This window comes from Rhamphochromis longiceps, linkage group LG17 (assembly GCF_057381845.1).
Source record: "Rhamphochromis longiceps isolate RC_006_pf linkage group LG17, R_longiceps_female_GT1.1, whole genome shotgun sequence".
Lineage (NCBI taxonomy): Eukaryota > Metazoa > Chordata > Actinopteri > Cichliformes > Cichlidae > Rhamphochromis > Rhamphochromis longiceps.
The window spans coordinates 38407394-38428226 of NC_140573.1; the positions used below are offsets into that span (position 1 = coordinate 38407394).

The following is a 20833-nucleotide window of genomic DNA, read 5'->3' on the forward strand; positions in this document are numbered from 1 at the left end:
TGTGCACACAGACACACACATTCATTCATGCATACATACACAGGCACGCAGGCAAACACAAACAAAAACAGAGAAACAACAAAGAAAATCAGATTTGAATTCTTATTTCCATGCACGCGACACAAAATCCACACGAGAGCACAAGCAGGGAGATCCCATATGATCTAATACACACAGATTAGCTTGGTGCAGTGACTCACACCAATGTTTCCTCTCCTGGTTCGAGTCCAGCAGGAGCGAGATAGCAGGAGGAAGGCGAAAAAGAGGAGAACCCCCCCACCTCTTCTGACTACAGCAACACTGATGACTCAAACAGCAATGACTGAGGGATACAACCCTGACACACAGGGAGAGTAGGTGGACGAAATGTATGGCAACGACTGAGAGTTGATGACTGTGTGTGAGAGAGAGAAGGGAGCGGGATGAGAAGGGTAAGGGAAAAAAAGGGGAGAGCAGGTGATGAAGGAGGAGGACAGGATGAGAGAGACGGCTGTGCTAGTGCATGATGAGCACTGCAGGTTGAGCATCGCTGCTCGACTATAGCGGGGGTCCTTTAAGAGACTCTCGCCACACAACAGACGCATACACTAACGCACACACACTGCAGCAGCTTCTCCCTGACAGCAACCAGTGAGGCTTGCATGTGCCTGCATAGACAGACTGCAACATCTCAAACAATGGAGACAGAGGACGAGAGCGCAATAGCACAAAACTGATGCTGACCTAAAAAAAAAAAAAAAGTGCTTTGGGAGAGAGCCAAAGTCTAACGACACCAAAGGCTGGTGAGACAGCGACGCCGCGATGGATAGCGCGTCCCTGAATACAGAAGCACTTCAAAGAAAACAAATGAGAGGCTCTCCTGGAAGTGTGTCACGAAGAAGAAGAGGGATGCTGAGTGAAAGAGAGAAAGTGAAAGAGGGCAGAGAAGTAAATGAAGACAGCAGGATGAAAGAGAGCCAAAAAAAAGAGGCATGAAAGAAAGATGAGGAGGAAATGCGAGGAGAGGACAGAGGGGCAAACAGATGTTTTTTTGCTGCATTGCGAGCAACGATTCTCTTTAGTTTGGATTTTGGCGGCTTTGTTTTATGTCCTACGAGGACGCATCACTTAAACACACCTCTGATGCTTTAAGCAGGCACCCGCTCACACTCATAATGTCCTGGTTATCAAAAGTAGGTCAAACGCTGACGTCACCCTGGACAAATATCGGCTAATTAATTATCGTGTTCCCCCTCTCTCCTTTTATTGAGCATGTGATGTGAGTTTAGGAAACCCTCCGTTTGGAAAAAAAGAGAAACTCTCAATCTCTTCTGAGAATGCACGCTGAGAAAACTGAACAGATATAACTGTGACAAGTATGCAAATCACAGGAAACACCTCCATCTAATGAAATTCTCCAAGCAACAGGGCTGCTATATAAATATCAACTTGTACTTTGCATCACACCCACTCAGCCTTCAACCATTTATCTGCAACCTCAGCAAAAGACTGCATAAGGTCACGCCCTGGAATCTATTTGAAATGCAATATTAATCCAGTCTGTCTGGTATAAAACAGAAGCTAAGAGATGTTGTTGAACTCATTTACTCCACCCATATTTTTAATTTTAAATCCAACTGTTGAGTGATTTCTGCTATGAATAGTGATCAGCTTCAACTGACTAAAATTGAATTTTTCTTATTGCTGCTTAGTCATCACACCTTTGCCAGTCAAGTCCGCTGGCCCTGCCCGAGCCCGGTTCTGCCAGAGGTTTCTTCCTGTTAAAAGGGAGTTTTTCCTTCCCACTGTCCTTTACTCATTGTTCTAATTTTGTGGGTTTTTGCAGTATTACTGTAGGATTCTTACCTTACAATATAAAGCACCTTCATAAACCTCTGAGTTTTAAAAATGTGCTGCCATTGTGCAGTCCTGCAAGATTCAAGAAACTGGTTTCTGCGCGTCTCCATGATTTGCACCTTTTTTGTCTGTGACTGGATAACTGTGTGGGTGATCCGAGTCAAGGAGCAGATTTAACCCACTTCATCCTGGAGCTCTTTAGCTCTTCACAGACAGTCCCGTTTATTGAACCACAACTCTCAGTAGTTTCTGCACCTCTCTGCTTCACGTTAGCCATTTCTCACTTCACTTATTTTATAGGCTTCATGATTATACCGGCCGCTTCCATCCACAAACACCAGGATATAAATATGTAATTGTTCTGATCACAGTATTTTTTTTTTAAGAAAGTGAGGTGTGGAAAAATGGGGGGGGGGGAAAACAAACAGTAGTCAGCTCCTAAAAAGTATACATAATAATAATGTTTTTGGGGAGTATTCAGCTGCTTTTACTTGTTTAAAGCCTGGAAAGAGATGATGCTGCCAGCTGTTGGCTAGAAGCCCAACATAAATTGACAGCTCCTTCAAAATCCTGCACAAACTGAAACCTCTCAATCACTTCCTCGATATCTCTTTCAGCCCTTCCTGTTTGAAGGCCGGCTTTTAAAAATCGATATATAACTCGATCCATTTATTTTAGTGATACCTGCTGTACAGACTTTATGCCTGCTCGTGACTAGAAGTTGGGTTTGTGGCCAACCTTAAAGAGGAAAAACTTGAAAGTCTAAATCAAGTCAGGTTAAAATGTCAAGTTATGACTGACTTACTCTGCTAAACTCTGCCGATGCAAACACTTCCTGTCTGACAGCACCTCCGTTTCCATTTTCTTCAAGCCTCTAGGAGAATATCATCAGAACAAGACAAATGCAGAGATGTCCTGGTTAGCAACAGTTTTCTTGTACAGAGGAGAGATTACAGAGGCAGACTACTCTTAGCGCTTTAATGTAGGGGCTGGGCTCCTGCGCTGGAGTGCTCAGGTAACGGGACAAGTCGCCCTGAAAATGTCCAGTCCTCCCCGATTCAGAGTCATTTGAGAAGAGAGCAGCTCCTGGGATCTCACGTGCCGACTTCACTCTACTCCTGATTTTTAACTCTCTCAGGAGGCTGCAAGAGAGCCTCGCAGATGAAGGTGATAATAAGAGAGGAAGACTTCAAAGCTTTGCTCTGCTTCTGAGCACATCAATAGAGACCTTTTTTGTGTCTGACACAGCAGCGGTCAAGCGGGCCGCTGGTGGTACTTTTTGATCTGTCAAGTCTAATGATAAACAATTAACAAATGTATTTGGCAGCAGCAAAAAAAAAAAAAAAAAAAAAAACACAACAAAACCCACAATAGACAATAGCAGGCACATGCAAGTATAGCAGCCCTTGTTAACGAACATGCAGCTGTAAAGCCACACAAGTATTATTTGTGCCTCTTCTCACTTTCACTTTTGTTTCTCTACCAGTGAAACTACCCACCCTCCCCCCTTCCCAAGCAGATTTGCTGTTAACCATGTGATTTCTAAAAAATGTCTCAGGTATCTGAGGTGTTGCTTGAAAAGTCACTTTAAAATCCAATAAAACTGATTAAAAATATACATCTTAGAAGGTATACTAAGAAAAGACACGGCTTGCCACAGCAACATCTTAAAGGGTGCTCACAGCTCCTCATACATGACAAATTTAAACCCACTCAGTTGTATTCTGCAGTGTTTACAAAGTATATAAATCAGGTTTGGCTACTGTTGACATTTCAAAAGGATGACTGTAACCCAGAGCTCAACTCTTTTGGATTTTTCTGCCATTACAAAACTGATCTTTGGACCTTAATATGAAAAACAGAGAGAAATAAGAGTCTTGAGTTTAAATCCTGATGGTATCATTACAGGCTCAAGTACTCATGTCTAGTGAGTATATGCTTTGGCATTGAATGGCAGGTTCGAAGCTGTTCAGCGCTAACAGCTGGTCAAGTATTTTAAATGCATGACAATATGTAAAACTTAAAAGGAACAAATGCATCTAATTAAAATGCACACATGCAGCTGGAGGAAATGGAGACATTTGAATATATTGATGTCTACAAATGGAGATCCAATCAGCTGACACTTAGCTGCTCGGATGGTCCCGCGTTTTCTCCAGGACACATTTGCCCTCTTTGTCAAACCTGCTCCTTCTATTTTGTCCTAAAACTACCCACAAAACTCATTTTTCTTCATTGGCCTCTGACACCGAGTTGCACACTGTGTCTCCTGTGCCTTTTTCAACTACAACTGTACACTTTTAGCACCTGCTAGCATGTACTTTACTTATTTCAAATCTATTCACTTGTTTATTTTATCCACTGTGCCTTTTTTCAGCACTTTGGTCATTTAATGTGCTTAATAAATACATTTATAATTTGATTTTTACATTATTCCTATTGGGTACTTTTAGTATTTTAAGTCAGTACAATTGATTCAATTTGTAGAGCTCGTTTTAATTCATGGGGTGACTTGTTATAGTCAGTCCTTTTTAGGTGATTAATGCTCCGCATGGCTGGCGGCAGAAGCAATGCTTCATTAGTTTGGTTATTTCTTTATAACCACAATATCCTGCTTCAGAATGAGAGAAAATGTGCTACGTAATGGCAGGAATACATAATTCAGGTCTAGTTTTTCACATTTGAATATTAACATTACATTTTGGTCATTGCCTTGGGTGAAAGAGACCATTACAATAGATAATGGCTACACTGAAAGTCCAACATTTGCAGTGATCAAGCTGCCTGATCCAGCAGGTAAAGTGAGGCCGGTGAGGTCGCACGCGCTCGTCTGTTCAATGACTGAGCGCCATCTGCCCAATGACATCCTGCCTATTTAATATGGATGACACAAGCTAGTTTGTCAAGAAGTATTGGTGTATATATATTCAGCAACCCAAGGGCACGCTCTTTTTAAACAGATGAGGCAATGAAATTAGGTTTCCACTTAGGCCATATGACCCAATCCTGAAGGGCAAAAAGCACACATCAGTTGTGCCACCAGGGTGGGCTCCAGTGTGACAATAAGGACCTCTTAAGGGTACTGTGGACTAAAGGTGAGATATCCACCATGCCGTTTAGGCTATAAGATACACAAGGGAATGTGGGAGAAAGTGCATGCCTCATGTGTGCATCCCAGCAGGGATGAGAGCAAGCTTGGTCTATTTTAGGGCTTCAGAGTGTGAGTCATCAGTGTTGTAATGTGGGTGATGCCTTCTCAGTGGGCTGGAATGCACACAGGCAAACACCAGAGACAGAAAAATTATATCCTAGCACAGGTGCACATGTGAAAACAAACACATGAAAATACAGACACGTTGCACATGCCTATAAAGTATGCTCAAAAGGGAATTCACGGCTAGATCACTCATTTGATTTGTGCAAGTTTGTGCAGGAAAACTCAAAGAAAGGCCTCATGAGCAACAGTTACCTAAACTCTCTCTCTGAACAGAGACACAGAAGAAGACAGAAAAAAAACAAAAAAAACAATGAAAGGGGACAGAGATCTCCTGAGCATTTATTCAGGAAATGATACGATCAAGTGACTAATCTGGTGCATTTAATTATCTATCAGTGTGCACGGCAATGACGACAATGCCGTTTTTAGTCACCACTGAGGGCAGAAGAAAGCTTCAGATTTCAGAACAGCATCCAGCGTGGGGGGAAGAAATATCAGAAAACATGGTGTTTTTTTTTATTTTGTCACAAAGTTTAGTCTTCTTACAGTTTCCTCTGGATCTTGTCCATGCCCTCCCCTCTAGACATCTTGGAGTCCAATCTTCTGAGGCCAACTTCCTGTCCTCTCGCCTCCTCCATCACTTTCCCCGCTTAAATCTTTTCTCTCCCACCATTTTTCATTCTCTACTTCTCACAAATGCTTCCAGTATTTAGGCTCTTGACTCATGCTGATGGCTATCTATATCTTATGTCCACTATTAGAAAAACCTCACTGCCGCCATCTCCTCCATTTTTCTTTTCATGATGAGCCCTCCCTTTTTCATTCCTCTTCAGATAAGCAGAAAGAAGGGGACTTTTAAAAAGAGCAACATGGTTTTGTTTTTCAGCTGCAGCGCTCCTCAAACTGGAGAAGAAATTCAAACCAGCATGATAAAGGTAAAGCAAAATCCCCTGCTTGTCTCCCCCCTTTTTTCTGTTGAGGAAACACCAACTTCAGTGATTTAGCATCACACCCTTTTTAGAAGGACTAATGGATGAGTCACAAAACAACCCCAAAAAACAAAAAAAAAAACAAAACCCTAAATCCTCCCATGTGTGTTTACCTTTCCATCACAGGACAAAAAAACCAAACAAACACAAAAGAAGAAAACAAAATGATGAGCACTCACGGGTTCTCGCAGGACGTCCTCTGTGTCACGCAGAGCTGCTCTCGGCTTCAGCTGCATGTCGTCGCTACATTCGTTGTCGGAGGCAGGTGGCGACTCGGCCAGATCCGGGAATTCGTCTCTCGTCCTGGGGCCTCGGAAGCGGATCTTGTCCAGGCGCTTTAGCATGGTCAACACCGCACACCTGGGCTTTACCTTAACATGGCGGACGGCAACCCTGCGGGCGCAAAATACACGGGCTGCTGAACAGGCAGTAAAGGACGAGTCATTAACACTGAGAGGAAAACAATGTCTTTACTCCCCTGTTGTTTACAAAACTCACAGACCCACTGCAGTTCATGTAAACATGTTTTTCTTCATCGTTATATACAGATTATTGTTTACAGAATAGTTTGGTTTATATTTTACTGAATTAATTTGATGCACATACAGAGGAAGGGATTCAATTATTAGTTAAAAAATATTCACTGATTGTAACATAAAACCTTAATCTTAAATCTAAGAAATGTAACGTGTCACGCTTCTCTTCCTGTAAGGCGGTGCTTGATCCATTTTCTCACATACCAACACATACTACAGTCTTGGACTGCATGTTCAGGCTCCAAATTTGCCAGTGTTTGGATTTTCCTCCTCTTTTTAGTCTACACAGGAATATGGGGCCACCGTATCCTGTCACTCCTCCAGCAAACAGCAGATTTAATTCACATCAATAGCTGGAAAGGTGGTGCTGGTCGAGAGGGACTGTGGGAGGCTGTTAAAGGCTTAATGGTTGCGTTTTCGTGTCAAGGGTTGACATTTAATGAAGACTGGGGGCTGTTTGAGTCATCATCCACTGCAGTAAACTTGACCCTTATGAAAGTAACGAAATACAGACAGGATTTACAAAGTCATCTACCAGCAATGTGCGAAACAGGTCATGATAGTTTAACAGGAACCAGCTTCAAAGCACAACAGGTGCTAAACTGTTTCTGGCAAACACATCACAGTGCTGTCAAGGCTGCTGTTTCACATCAATAGTGCCATCCAGAAGTATGTGATCAGGACTCATGGTTTCTAAACTGGTCCGTGTATGAAATGACTAATAGACAGAAAATAGAAATATTAATAAAAATATAAAATGTTGTGTTATTGTAGTGTTTTGATCTCAATTAGCAAAACCAACACATTTCTTTCAGCTTTATGTTGTTTCTAGCTTCCTGTTCCTTTATGGCGCGTGACAGAGAAGCGCTAACTAAAGGTGATTTGACCAACTGTAGCGAGCACAGTCCGGCAGATCGCGAATTCTTGAGACCAGTGCCGACACAGGCGTTTAATGAGTGCACGAATATAAATGTCACTGAAAAGAAAGAATCGTGGGTTGATTTTTATTAGTTTTCCAGCAATGCATTTCACAATCTAACTGGCAACTTCAGATGAACACGTTACTTGGCTACATGTGCTGCAATATTATCAACTGACTGTTATCCTGGCCAGGCTCTAGCTGTGACTCACTGCAACTATCACGCACTCAGTGTTTCTTCCAGAAAAAGCTGTTTGGCCTGCTGGCTGCGAACAAGGATCTAGCCTACCGCAGCCTAACAAGTGAATGTAAGGGACAGATATCAAAACGAATGGTAAACAGTTAAAAATGGTGCAAAGATTGTGCAAGTCCAAAATTATACTATCCCAAACTTTTAGCCCACTGTAGCTCCGCATTGTTAACTAGTGTAAGCAACAGCATGTGTCTACTTTAAATCCTAACAGGACAACAGAAACATGACAACACTATGGATGGGTACCACACTCTGTACTATCAACGAGTTATGTTGGTACTAACGAGTACTGATTCACACTAAAATAATCAGTACACCTACTCAAAAACAAAATATGTCAAAAGCTGAAGAGTGTACTGTATCAGATCGGCTGAAAGCTAAATTAGAACCTGCAGCTAACTTTAGCACATATGTAGCTGACTTATAAAAAAATGAAACCTATGGATGATGATGACACGTTTAGTGAGACACATGGAGACATGTGGGCAATCCTGGCTCAAGAGTTGGCAGTTTGTCTTATAATCAGAAGGTTGCCGGTTCGAGCCCCGGCTCCGACAGTCTTGGTCGTTGTGTCCTTGGGCAAGACACTTCACCTGTTGCCTACTGGTGGTGGTCAGAGGGCCCAGTGGCGCCGGTGTCCGGCAGCCTCGCCTCTGTCAGTGCGCCCCAGGGCGGCTGTGGCTACAATGTAGCTTGCCATCACCAGTGTGTGAATGTGTGTGTGACTGGATATGTAAAGCGCTATATAAATACAGGCCATTTACCATTTACCTCAACAGCTTCAATTACTCCTGTAATCAAGTAGACAGCTGGATCAACTGTCCTTTAACAAACAGGGTTTTTTTTATGGCTACACTAACATTTCCTATCAGCACGGTAAACAACCTTATGATTGCCTACAACCCAGTCAGACCTCTCAGGTCATCAGGTTCAGATCTTTAACTATACCCAGAATCATATCCAAGTTTGCTGAAGGTGCTTTCAGTTAATGTGGTCCTGTTCTCTGGAACAACCAACCTGCTCACTCGGGATCAATTACGTCTGTGTTTACATTCAAAAACAGACTCAAAACCACACAGGCCTACAATTAATAAGTTTTGCTGTTTTGTTTTATTCCGTTTTGCTGTTTTCACTGCCTTAAAGCAACGTAAACCTACGCAGTTTTTTCATTTTCTATGTTAAGCACATTTAGTTTTCATCTAATGAAATCTGTTATATAAATAAAACTGTTATTGTTACGAGATAATGAAAGGTATGAAAGTATGTAACCACAACCACTAACAGTCTAACATTAACATTGTGGCGTGCACAAACTGTGTCAGTTAACATCAAAGACACGATCAGACAGCTTCATTCTGTCGCTCTCACCCAAAGCTTTTAGTGCACCTGCTCTGCAACGTCTCAATATGCTCAGCTCTTCACCTGCATCTTATCAATATTAATTAAGTAAACTGATATATTTGGATTTATTGATTATTATATTACATTTTAGTTGTTCTTTTTGGCAGACACCTGAAGCTAAGCTATCGTTATCATATTAGAGCTAGAAAAAAAAAAAAAAAAAAAAAAAAACACTGGTGCATCCCTAAGGAAAGCCTCTTAAAAATAAATATTTAAAAAGAAAAAAAAAATCCCTTATTGTCGGTGGAAACCACGATCAGTTTTTGCAGCTGAGCACAGACCCCAGAATATACAATAAACATGGCTGTGATGGGTAGTAGTCGTTCTGGATTTAATCCTCCCGAGACCTAATCAGCTTGACCGAATGCCTGCCATACAACAACACGACGCAGAGTTTATCTGACTGGACTCCTGTCAAGACTTTGCTTTGTGAATGGCTGGACAGCCGTCAAGCTTTCTACCATACTGACTTGTTGTCAGACTCAGGACTAGTCCAACTTTCTTTTCTAAGAGCTCAGGAGTGGCAGCCTTAGCTACCAACCTGCTTTTCTTATTAACTGCCCATTTGTTTGTTATGCCTAAAGATTGAATCACTTCTTTCTTATTGCAAATACTGTAAAAACTCTTATTTCATCAATCCTCAGCAGCCGATCCCTGCACAAGCAACAAATTGATCAGACCTGCCATTATGAAGAACATTCAAAGGCCTTTAAACAGCGTGTTAGGAATTATAATTTGCTACAGTGGGTAACTCCTCTGAGCCCGCATAAAGGGGACTCGTTTGAAGCTCATTAGATTGAAGCACAAACTTCATAAAAGTCTAAACACTTCAGTGGAGAGCCGCACTAACAGACTAGACTACACATCACTCCTCGTGTCTAAGAGGAAATAAGACAAGGCAAAGACGTAATCAAACAAATGACAATTAGACTGGCACTGAGGCAGCAAGTCTAGCGGTGAATTAAAGACAAGAAACAGGCCACATGGGCACATGTGAGTGGAAATTACAAACGTGACTGGTGGGTTTATCCCCGCGCCCCTCCAAGGGGTGAATGGAAACCTGCTGAGTGGCAGGTTAATAAACACTTCCCTCCACTTGCCTAGACACCTGTCACGCTAGAATCTGTTCTCGCAGTAACCACCCGAATCCACTCACAGCATGCTCGGTGGATCAGCTCAGACGGTCCCTATAGTCAGCTCAACCAGGCTGTTGATTACCTATAATACAACACAATCAATAAATAAATAAATAAATCAATAGTGGCTGCTGGAAAAGAAAATAGAGGCACATTTGGATACAACCCCAGAAACTGACATTTTCAGTCAGAAAAATGTCAGCGAATGACGCAGCATTGAGTCTCAAGGCAAGCTCCTATTCAAGCGCACATTGCGTGTTCCCATGCTATTCTTTGCCTCCTTTCACCGGAGTGTTCTTCAGGCTACCTCCTGTTTACTTATTTCCTTTTTAAAAGGTTCTCTTTCTCTGGTCCAGGAGCAGCCTCAACCACAGCAGCTTAAATAGGAGGATGAAAAGATGAAAAGAGAGGACAGAAGGAGGAGGAGGAAGAAGTGGAGGAGGAGGAGGAAGGGGCTTTAGCTCAAGGTCTGATCGCTGCGACTGTTACTGTGGGTATACACACAAACAGCCCTCATGAGTCATTTGCTCGGCTATGTACAAACACAAAGACACCTCGGCCCACCTTTACCTAATCATAAGTCACCGTGAACACACCAGCCAGGGGAGAGAGCCTGCTGCTGACATAAAACCAAACAACAGAGCAGCAGAGAGATGCACAAACACACATATGCACATAAAACAAAATTACAATGGCTGAAATGGTTTATTATTGTATGCCTTAGTTAAGGGTGAGGAGCTTTACAAGCCTGGTGTATTAAGGCCTAATACACTGTGTGTGTGTATACATGTCTGTGTCTTCTTGGGATATCGCCTGCTAATGACCTTAATAGCCTGAAGTTACTCGTGGTCATGTGGGTCACGCTCGCTACAACAGCCAGACATGGTCATGCTTTTGCAGGCAGTCTTATGCCCTTTGGTCGACTTACTCAAGAGTTATTTCTGCAACTTGTGGTTTCCCATGGAGGTGAAACTAAAACTAAAACTGACATTTTACACATCTCAAAAGCACTCAGTTAAGTTTTATTTATATAGCACCAAATCACAATGACAACAGGAGCCTCCAGGGGCTTAATACTGTAAGGTAAAGACCTTACAATAATACAGAGAAAACCCCAATAACCAGACAACCCCCTAGCAAGCACTTGGCGACAGTGGGAAAGACAAACTCCCCTTTAAACAGGAAGAAACCTCCACCAGAATCAAGCTTAGGGAGGGGCAGCCATCTGCGACAAATTGGGGGTTAGGGGAAGGAGGCGAGAGCAGAGGCCTCCTGCCTACGATAGCCGGAAAACTCAGACAATCCATCAAGCGGTGCAGCTTCGTAGCTTAGCAAAGTCGTACCAAAACATTTGACAGATTTTCGAGCGCCGTGTACATAAAATCATTTCGAGGTCAGTAAACACAACCAGAATTCCTACATAAGGCACACGGGATTATAAGGGGCCCTGTCGATTTTCAGAAAAATCAAAGGATTGATTTTAAATGTGCCGTATTTTCCAAAAAACACGGTAATAACGACGGCCCGCTAGCATGCGCTACCAAAAAATGTGCTTTGTTGTGTATCTGACGGACAAAAGCTAAACCAGTTCCACACCACTGAAGTTGCAGCATTTTTACAAACCAATTCTGGTTCATCTGTTTCATTCAACGATCTGCTTTCGCCCTTCTCATTCTCCGTCGCCGCCATGAGCGTATGAAAACAAAGGCACTGCGCATGTGCATTTTACCCATATTCTATCGTGATATTTCATTTTCTTATCGTTGCCCAACATTATACCGGTATTACTGTGAAAGGTATGATATGGCCCAGCCCTAGTGCAAAGTATACACACAGATGTTGAAAAGGGGTGAATGAAGAAGAAACAGTGCATCATGGGAAGCCCTGAGCAGCCTATTGAGCTGTAACTACGGGCGGGTTCAATGTCACCTGATAGAGGTGACCCAGACCTTTGTCTTTAAGACACTCGTGCAGTTTAACTAATTGGTCTATGTCTGGCTTCAATGACAGATAAAGCTGGGTATCATCTGCAAAACAATGAATGTGCTATTCCTTTTAATATTAATCAAAACACCAACTTGTGATCAAAACATTCGAGGCACAAGCTGTGAAATATTTTTGTTTCAGTGGATTAAAACTAATAATACTTAGTATTTACTTTAGCCTTAATATTAACCCTCGGAGGGTTAAGGAAGGGTCAGGGCTAAGTGAGCAGTACTAATAGAAATGAATAGAATTATTCACTGTAAACAAAGGAAGTGTTTATTAGTAAACTGCAGATGGCGCTGTTGGATGAAAAGATAAATGATACAATATAGCAATGTAGCCAAATATATTTGTTGTCCACATACCTGGGCAGCCCGCCAAAGTAAAGTCTATGCATGGTGAAACAGCACTGCCTCCCTCTGAAAATTTTACAAACACTCACAGGCCACTTCATTAAATACACCTGTTCAACTGCTTGTTATCCCAAATATCCAATCAGCCAATCACGTGCCAGCAACTAAGTCCACTGAAACCTGCAGACACGTAACTTAAAGTTACGCCAGAAATTATGCTGACAAGAATCTGCCACAGACAGATCTGGCGAAGCACTCAAAAGCACATTTCTAGTAGCTGCTGCTACACAAAGTGTCGTCAAGACCGCACTCTGACAAGACGACGCACACACATTCACAAGGTGAAAACCGTAACTTATACACTTTTGCAGTAACAAAATCCCCAATAAAAGTGCAAACTAATCACATTATTGCTCTGGATTATTAACAGCTTCATAGACGTGCTCATAAAATCCTGCAAAGCAACTAGCTGAGGAGCCCTATGAAATCAACATAATGCACTCATCAGGAGGCATAGTAACCTCTTAAGTTAAACATTTGTCTTTGTAGCCATGATAACGCATTATCATGAGAGACACTCATTACATGGTTTTATGTCTAAACATCATGAAATGGTTCTTAGTTTAATTTCAGTCATAACTATATCACTGGTGTCCATCAACCATACATGAAAGGGTGCCCAATAAAGCTTGAGCGCTTACACATGAGGGCCACTGTCTGTATATTTTCTGGGACATTAGCAGTCAGGTCTGATAATAAAGGCTTGTTTAAAAAGAAAACAAAGACCTGCCACAGTGCGGTGTTTCCATTTCGGTGACTGATGCTTTAGAACTAGCTTCCCGTTACAGGTGCCTTCACTGAACGTGGTGTATAAACCCATGTAGGGACATCCTGCTTTCATAGTCATCCTCATCATCATCCGTGGTGCTTAGTTTCTGTAGAAACAAGGCTGAATAAAGCAAGACACTCACCCGTGGAGCTATTCTCAACTTGTATGAGTTTCATAAGACACTCAGAGACAGGGAGGGAGGGACATGACCTTTAAATAACTCATCTACAGGCAACAGCCAGAATGTTCCAATGGGCAGCTGCAACTTTTGTTCACTTTCCTGCATTAATAATCAGGTGAAGGGCGACAGATGGTCAGAAGAGACGAACAGCATCAGGCTGCTGACAAGCAGAATAATAACTAAAACAAACAATGGCACTGTAACAGCGCAGAGATATCGCAAGTTTCCATATCAGCATATAGGCATCACGCCTCTGATTAAAGACAAAATCTATCTCCATACATATCATATCGTCACTGTGAATGCTTCTATTGAGCCCAGCCTTTTCATTTGATGTCAACCCTCGGGAGGGAGCAGGAAGGCAGGAGGAGAGCGCAGATATGATGAACTTTAACAAGACCTATTAGACACATCCGGCTCTGTTTATAGTTGAAAGCAAAACAAAGGTTTCAAGCACAAGCACAGCCCCCAGCGAACAAATACTGACAGAAGAATAATGGTGGGGACAAGGATACGCCAGCTTTTATCTAACCCACTAATGCAACCCTTTAGGCAAAGTGGGGTTTTTGCTCAACGAAAATAAAAAGGCAGGCTTTTTTTCCCCCTAACATCATGTCAAGGGTTATTGTTTGGGCAGTGCAGCATCTGAATGCTGCCACTCAGGGTCATGCATACCGTGTGATGTACCACTGATATGCAAACTCAAACCCAAAAACAAATGACTCATGAGGAAATACTTCTGTTAATATGAATTCCTGCATTATTGAGCGGGGCTGCTGAAGTGAGGTTTACTCAAACAGTCACGATCAGCACATGATGTAACAGCCAACAGCATGGAAATTACACACTCCTTCCTGCCCTCCAGCCCTCTGGCCATGCAGCATCAGCGCTATTATTTCACCTTGCAGTTACATAATCAAGGATATAAACAATAGATTCTTCCTCAACAACTGGTCACGCTCCTCCATAGGATGTTAAAACGTGATTCTGATCAAATAGTAATCACATTTGAACTCTGTATGGCGACAAAAAAACTAAAGCCCTGTACCAACTGGTTTAATCAAAAATCCAGTTTGACAGCACCTTTTAGAGGTCAGAGGTTCCGACTGTAAGTGAACACACCACACGAGCACTTTATCTTTCTGGGGGTGCAACCGAGGTACAAAACATGAAAATATGTAAAATATTACGCTAACATTTGTTTGTTTTTAAGTGCTTTTGAGTGTTTCGGTTGAGACTAGAAGTTGATTTTAAAAATTCACTGTTACACTGGGCCAGGAAATGAGAAGAAGCGTGTTTTTCCTCTCTCTCTCTTTTAAACAGCATCAAAAGCCGTCAGACTCTGGCACAGTTAGGCCAAACTAACTAACACGATACAACAAATGCGTCCGTTATACTTTTATCTGTTAAGGGCGACTAATTTCAAACGGTGGGGGTTGAACTTAGGCCTCGAGTTAGCGGTCTCAGGAAAGATAAAAAGAAAACCAAAACAATCCGCATTTTGGGTGACCCCGAAGAGACGCTGGGACAGCTTGGGTGTCATAAAATAATACCCCTCATTTTTCTCCCTCCCCTCCAGAACGACAGCCATTTATTGTGTTTCACAAATAAAATAAGCGTTTCTTACCCAGCACGTAAATCGTAGCAAAGTTTCATGAACACTGAGATTGCCTTTTAGTCTGCTTTATCCTTCTGTACACCTGCTGCTCAGGACGTCAAATTAGCGCCAGTCTCACGGCGAATGCCGCTCACTCCGTCCATCCATCCCGACGATACATCCGCTAATGTCTGAAAGCCGACTAAATGTCGTCTCCTGCTGAGAGCTGAGCGGTCAGGCAGGCAGACAGTGGGAAAAAAATACCAGTTGCGTGTCCCCCCTCCTCCCTGGAGAGAGCTTTCCTGACCAGCGCCGTTGGCCCGGAGCTTGCAGATACCGGCGCTGCTCCGATCTGTTGTCGATCTACACAGACTGGCAGAGAGAGCAGGGCCGGGGAAATTTCGTCAGTGTGCGGCGCTTCTTTCTTAAAGGGGCCGCCGCCGCCGGGGGCTGACGCTTCACAGCAAAGCTTCACAAACGGGACGCGAGCGGAAACACCGCGACTTCTCCTTACCACCGCCCTGTGGCTGCCTCTCTCACATCCTGATAAATTATAGAACAGGTGGCTAAACAATGGCCTCCTTATAATGCACTTAATCGCTGTAAATCAACCCGCTACTGCAGCAATATCATCTTTTCTATTGAGTCATATATAGGAAATATCTTCAGTGTTGTTTTTAATATTTTTTAAAAGTTTATTGTTAGTTTCTCCTGTTAAACTTTCTTCAAATCAACACTAGTAACAATATAATATAAATCCTGTTTTGGCCCTATTCCTTTTTGCCCTGCCTGCCAGCTGATACTATACATTTACTGTAATAACCAAAATGACACTAATAGCAATGGATAAATTAACAGAAAAAGGAAACACAGGGACAAGAGGAGCCTATAGATTATTTATATGCTTGGAAAATCTAAATTTTCCGGCACAACATCGCATTCTAATTCTGCTGCCAGACGTGACAGGTTTTAAGGGGTGTAAAAGTCACCAATAACAAAAGCTTCCTCCTTTTTCTTTATAAAAAAAATCACTTAGCTTCTTCAAGCACACTTATAAAGAAATTGCTGGCATATTTACAGACCTGTTTGCCAAGGTCTACCTGATATTTCAAATCTCTGTCTGCTCTGCCATGGAATAAACAAACAAACACTGAAACATGGTGGATACTGGATCTAGAAGTTAAAATGAGCTCTCCAGGCTTCTTGGAGTTCTGCTGCTATTTGGTTTTCTCTCTGTCGAGATGATCCCACACTCCTTCAGTAATGCTGGGGAGGCCAGTCCATGAATAGTTTTCCACTGTGTTGTTTTCTATCTAGGTATGCTTTTAATGCAGTGTGGGTCGTTGTGATGCTGGAAAGTGACACTTTCCAAATGGCATTGCATGGTGGATCAAAATCCCATGGTACTTGTGTTCATCAGCGATGATAAGATCGCCAACACAGCTGGCTTAAATGTCAGCACCAAGCCATGACAGAGCCTCCTTTACAAATGACACTCACTGTTGTACCACTCTTCTGACCTCCATATTGATAATGATTTGAACCAAAAATGTCATTTGTCAAACTTTTCTGTTTGTTTCCCTTCTTTAAGAACGGCTTTCGGACGGCTATCCACCGAGACCGTTCTAATAAGGCTTCATTTCTTGGGTTCATGACTTTCGGATACTGTTCATCTATTGTAGATACATTGCTCTGCGTTTGCCCCCTGTGAACCCACAATAAGGCTGATGTCTTAAACGAGTCAATATGTAAAATAAATCTTGAGTACAGCAACTTCAGACGCCTTACTTTTGAAAATAGGCACTTTCCATAAATCCTTAAAATACAGTTCAGGATACTAACCTTTGCATAGTCTTTGATGTCAGTCTTTGAGATTCTCCTGGTCTTTTCGAAGTAACAGAATCCCAGAGGGGCCTCTTGTATGAAGTTATCCCACTGTTTGAGCAATTGTGTGATGAAGTGATCTTGAGCTAACAGACCGCTTTGACCGTCCTCTTTCCACTGTTTGAGTTCAAATGAGAAAAAAAGAAGAGAGCTTTGAAAGGAGCGAAGAGTGAAACGGATAGAAACTGAGAGAGAAACAGGAGTTAACTGACCTCTGGCCCCTCAGATAAGACCATAGATTACGGGGAAGTAATCACAAGTGCTTTCAATGGCTGCTGTCAGACTACCAATGAGCCCAGTGAGGATCGCAGTAGCTCTGTCTTCACTAGAGTTCTGCCCTGGTTGGCCTGCAGCTTTGCTTGTGTGGTTTTAGCTTCAACAAAAGACAAAGAAAGACAGTAGATGTTTAGATTACCTTCACATTTGTGTAGGCAAATGTGTGAGGCACGGGATTTTCCATATGTAGTTCAAGAGTATTTTGTGCAGACTTTACATGAAAGGGTATACTTAGAGTTTGAGTTGTCTAGAGCTTTCTGTAGTATTCTGCATCACTAATCAGATTATATGAAATAAAGCCTAATTAGCAAGACAAGCCTACTGATTAAAATACAGCTTTGCACCACTTATCCGTCTGCTATGTAAAATTTTAGATTGCTATTTGAACAAATAATTATGGAAGCAGCAACCTACATCGTTTGGGGGGGGGGGGCCAATATGGAAGTGCCTAAAGGTGTAGTTCTTCAAATGACCACTAGGGGTGGCTCCAAAAGTGGGTCAATCCTAATGTACTCCAATTTTAAAATGACAATCTTTGGAGCTGAAACAAACATTTTTACAGCCAGGTACAGATTTATTCTCTGCAGAGTTCATTAATTTAATTACTTTAGATTTTGTGCATTGGATAGGGTTTGTGGCCAGGTGCTTTTTGTCTTCTTTGCCTTTTGATTGTACTAGCCAGAGTGAGCTGTTCGATTTCTTTAGTAAGTAAAGCGTGTCTTTTTTGCTAACCTAAGTTAGCATGTAATATCAAAGTGAATTATGAATGCACCTTGTTAACCTTGCTAGCCCAGGTCTACACTTTTAAATGAGATATCAGAAATGAACTGTTGATGTCGCCATGTAATTTGGTAATTAGCAGTGGTGCATTCAAAGTTATCACAAGTTAACAGTAATACATACTGGAATATCACAGTAGATTATCACTACAGGACAATTTCTTGGATCCACATAATGCTTCACCTGTTTTAGAAGTATTGTATTCCAACATGTTGGTTGTTCTGAGCACAGGTAACCTACATATGATGTTTTGGGAAGTACTTTGGACATTGTATGTAGGCATCGTCTAAGAAGGACATTCCCTGGGCTCATCGGACAGAACACATGACAGCACATGGACATAAGGAGAATGTTTGACAAGGAGTGATATGTTATCGATTTTCAGGTCAGCGTGACTTACCTCAAAGTAGTACTGAAAAGTGTGGGATAGCTCAAGATCATATAAGCTAACTCTGTCACCTTTAAAAAAAGAAAAGTTTTAAATTTGAATTTAAAAGTACAGGGACTGTCTGTCTCCTGAATCCAAAGTGGGAGCTGGCTCCACAGGAGAGGAGCCTGATAGCTGAAGTCTGCCTCTTAAGACTACCTCTTAAGGAAACACAAGCAGGAGTGACTGGAGATTTGTATTCAGGGAGTAAGATTTAGAATTTGCTTAACTGCACCACCCTGGATCAAATACTTGGACAGTCAGATAATCCGGTCGTTAAGTGATGACATGACGAATCCTACTTCCGGGCCTAGAGTAGTCTGCGTTTAATATGGCTTTTGTGTTGTTAACATGTTTAATGTTTTGTATTTTCTTCTATTTAATCTCAAAAAGCTCCTAAAACAGTCAGTGATCACTGTTGACCTCCCTCGGCTTTTATTACCGCTAATCATTTATTTAAGCTCAGTTTTTAAAACCTTAGGATGTAACTACAGCCCAGCCCATGCAGCAGTATTGTGGATGGATTATCTCAGTTGTTCTCCTGGCTGAAGTTTGGTCCTTTTACAGCATCCTGCCATGCGATTACATTTGTTCCTGACCACCGAGAACACTCACATTAACTTTTATCGAGTGGGAAAAAAAGTTAGCTTGTTTATATTATGCTAACATAACTGTGTCGCTAGCGGTCACGTAGCACATCATTATATACCAGCTAGCCAAACTTCAGTAACCCTGCAAATGTCACTGCTGTTTAGTTTTCTGTCTTCATTTATGCTGGAAGTGATAGCAGAGCTGTACGTTTTAATTTGTTTCCAAAACCCCGCAGTCAGGACATGCTATATTGTATTTAGATAGAAGCTAGCGAGCTAACTCCCTGCTAACTTCTAACTCCGTAAAATGTCATAAACTCCGTTTTCATGGATGCCTGGATGTTAAACTCAATTGTTACACCTGGTAGAGCAGAACGCTGATCATTTTATTAAAGATGAAAGACTTTAGACAGTTTTTCAACTCTCAGTAATGCCATAGTGATCGTTTGATATATGGACCTGCAGCGAAGTTTAGGCCCAGACACGGCTAGTGACGTCAGACTTAACGACCGGATAAGGAAACCCATTAAAACCAGCCTCAAAGTAATTAATGCACATTTTTAATGTTCATGTCTTCATGTTAGAGTATGTTAGGGTTCATGGACACATAAACTTTCTCCAAACTTCCTCACAGTAGTACTGGAGACCCAAGGTAATGCCATCCTGTCATCAACATATTGTTAGAAACAATGTTGCTTATGGTTGTTGTTGTTTTTTAAGTTATTTAGTTCTTAATTTTATTTAATATTTTGCTTTGAGTTTTTTTGGAGCGGGCATAATCATCTCTGGCTTCATAGACGGATCGATAGCTGGATATCATCTGCATAGCTTACAGTTTTCTAATAGTACTGCCCCTTAGGGAGCATGCATAGAGTACATAAAAAGACGTGACTTAAACCAGCTTGGTGCTGTTCCTTTTATTCCAATATTGAATTACAGTCTCTACAGCAGAATGTTGCGATCAAATGTGCACCAAGAGCATAGTACTAATACCTTTTCTGAAGCTAGGTTAAAGTATGGTAGATGTTTTTAACATGCAACTATACTATTGCGGGAATATTTGATTCAATATTACATCAATCACAAATTCCTTGTAATCTCTATTACATCATCCTCTTGAAGGCCAAATTGAGCCACCTAAACCAGTCCTTCAGTGTGCCCTCTCTATGTCTATGTTTTAGTCCTCTTGTCTTTTGCAGGTTATTTCAGCAGCGGCTGCTTTGTCATGACCTTGCAAAATTTGACCTGTAAATACTATGAGCTCCAACGGGATACCGCTCAGGGTTTCAGATTGTGCAGTAACCAAGAGGACTAAAGCTTTTAGATGGGATTCCCCTCAGTCGCGCTTAGAGCGCACGCACAGACGCACGCGCACACACGTACACAACAATGGGCTTGTGATCCTCTTCATATGTCTTCTAGCAAAGCTACCGCTGTTGAGATTTCCCAAATCCTCCCTCTGCGCTCATTTAGAAATCCTGTAATAAACCTCTTAATCCCAAACCAGCATTTTCTAGAGGGTTGCACAACCGAGCGTGTCTTATGCAACTGGCCGAGCATTCTGAGTCAATTATAGAACAGTTGGGAGGAAGGGGAGGACGGATGACGAGACTGCTGATGCAAAACACATTTAGATAAGACGG

At 42.0% G+C, this 20833-nt stretch overlaps 1 protein-coding gene across 5 annotated transcripts in view; it reads right to left on the bottom strand.

The window, feature by feature from the left end:
- gramd4a (GRAM domain containing 4a) overlaps positions 1-17292 on the bottom strand; it is a 53460-nt gene extending 36168 nt beyond the window's left edge. For 2 of the 5 annotated variants that reach the window (XM_085385894.1, XM_085385893.1), the window contains exons 1-3: positions 15264-15667; positions 6222-6435; positions 2642-2710 (exon numbers count right to left, since the gene is read on the bottom strand). In XM_085385894.1, the coding sequence (XP_085242020.1) occupies positions 2642-2710; positions 6222-6435; positions 15264-15292 (312 nt within the window). In that variant the 5' untranslated portion in view covers positions 15293-15667. Of the gene's footprint in view, positions 1-2641; positions 2711-6221; positions 6436-15263; positions 15668-17075 lie in introns of those variants that run through there. The other 3 variants (XM_085385895.1, XM_085385899.1, XM_085385896.1) reach the window with 3 other exon arrangements.
- Positions 17293-20833: the final 3541 nt, after the last annotated feature.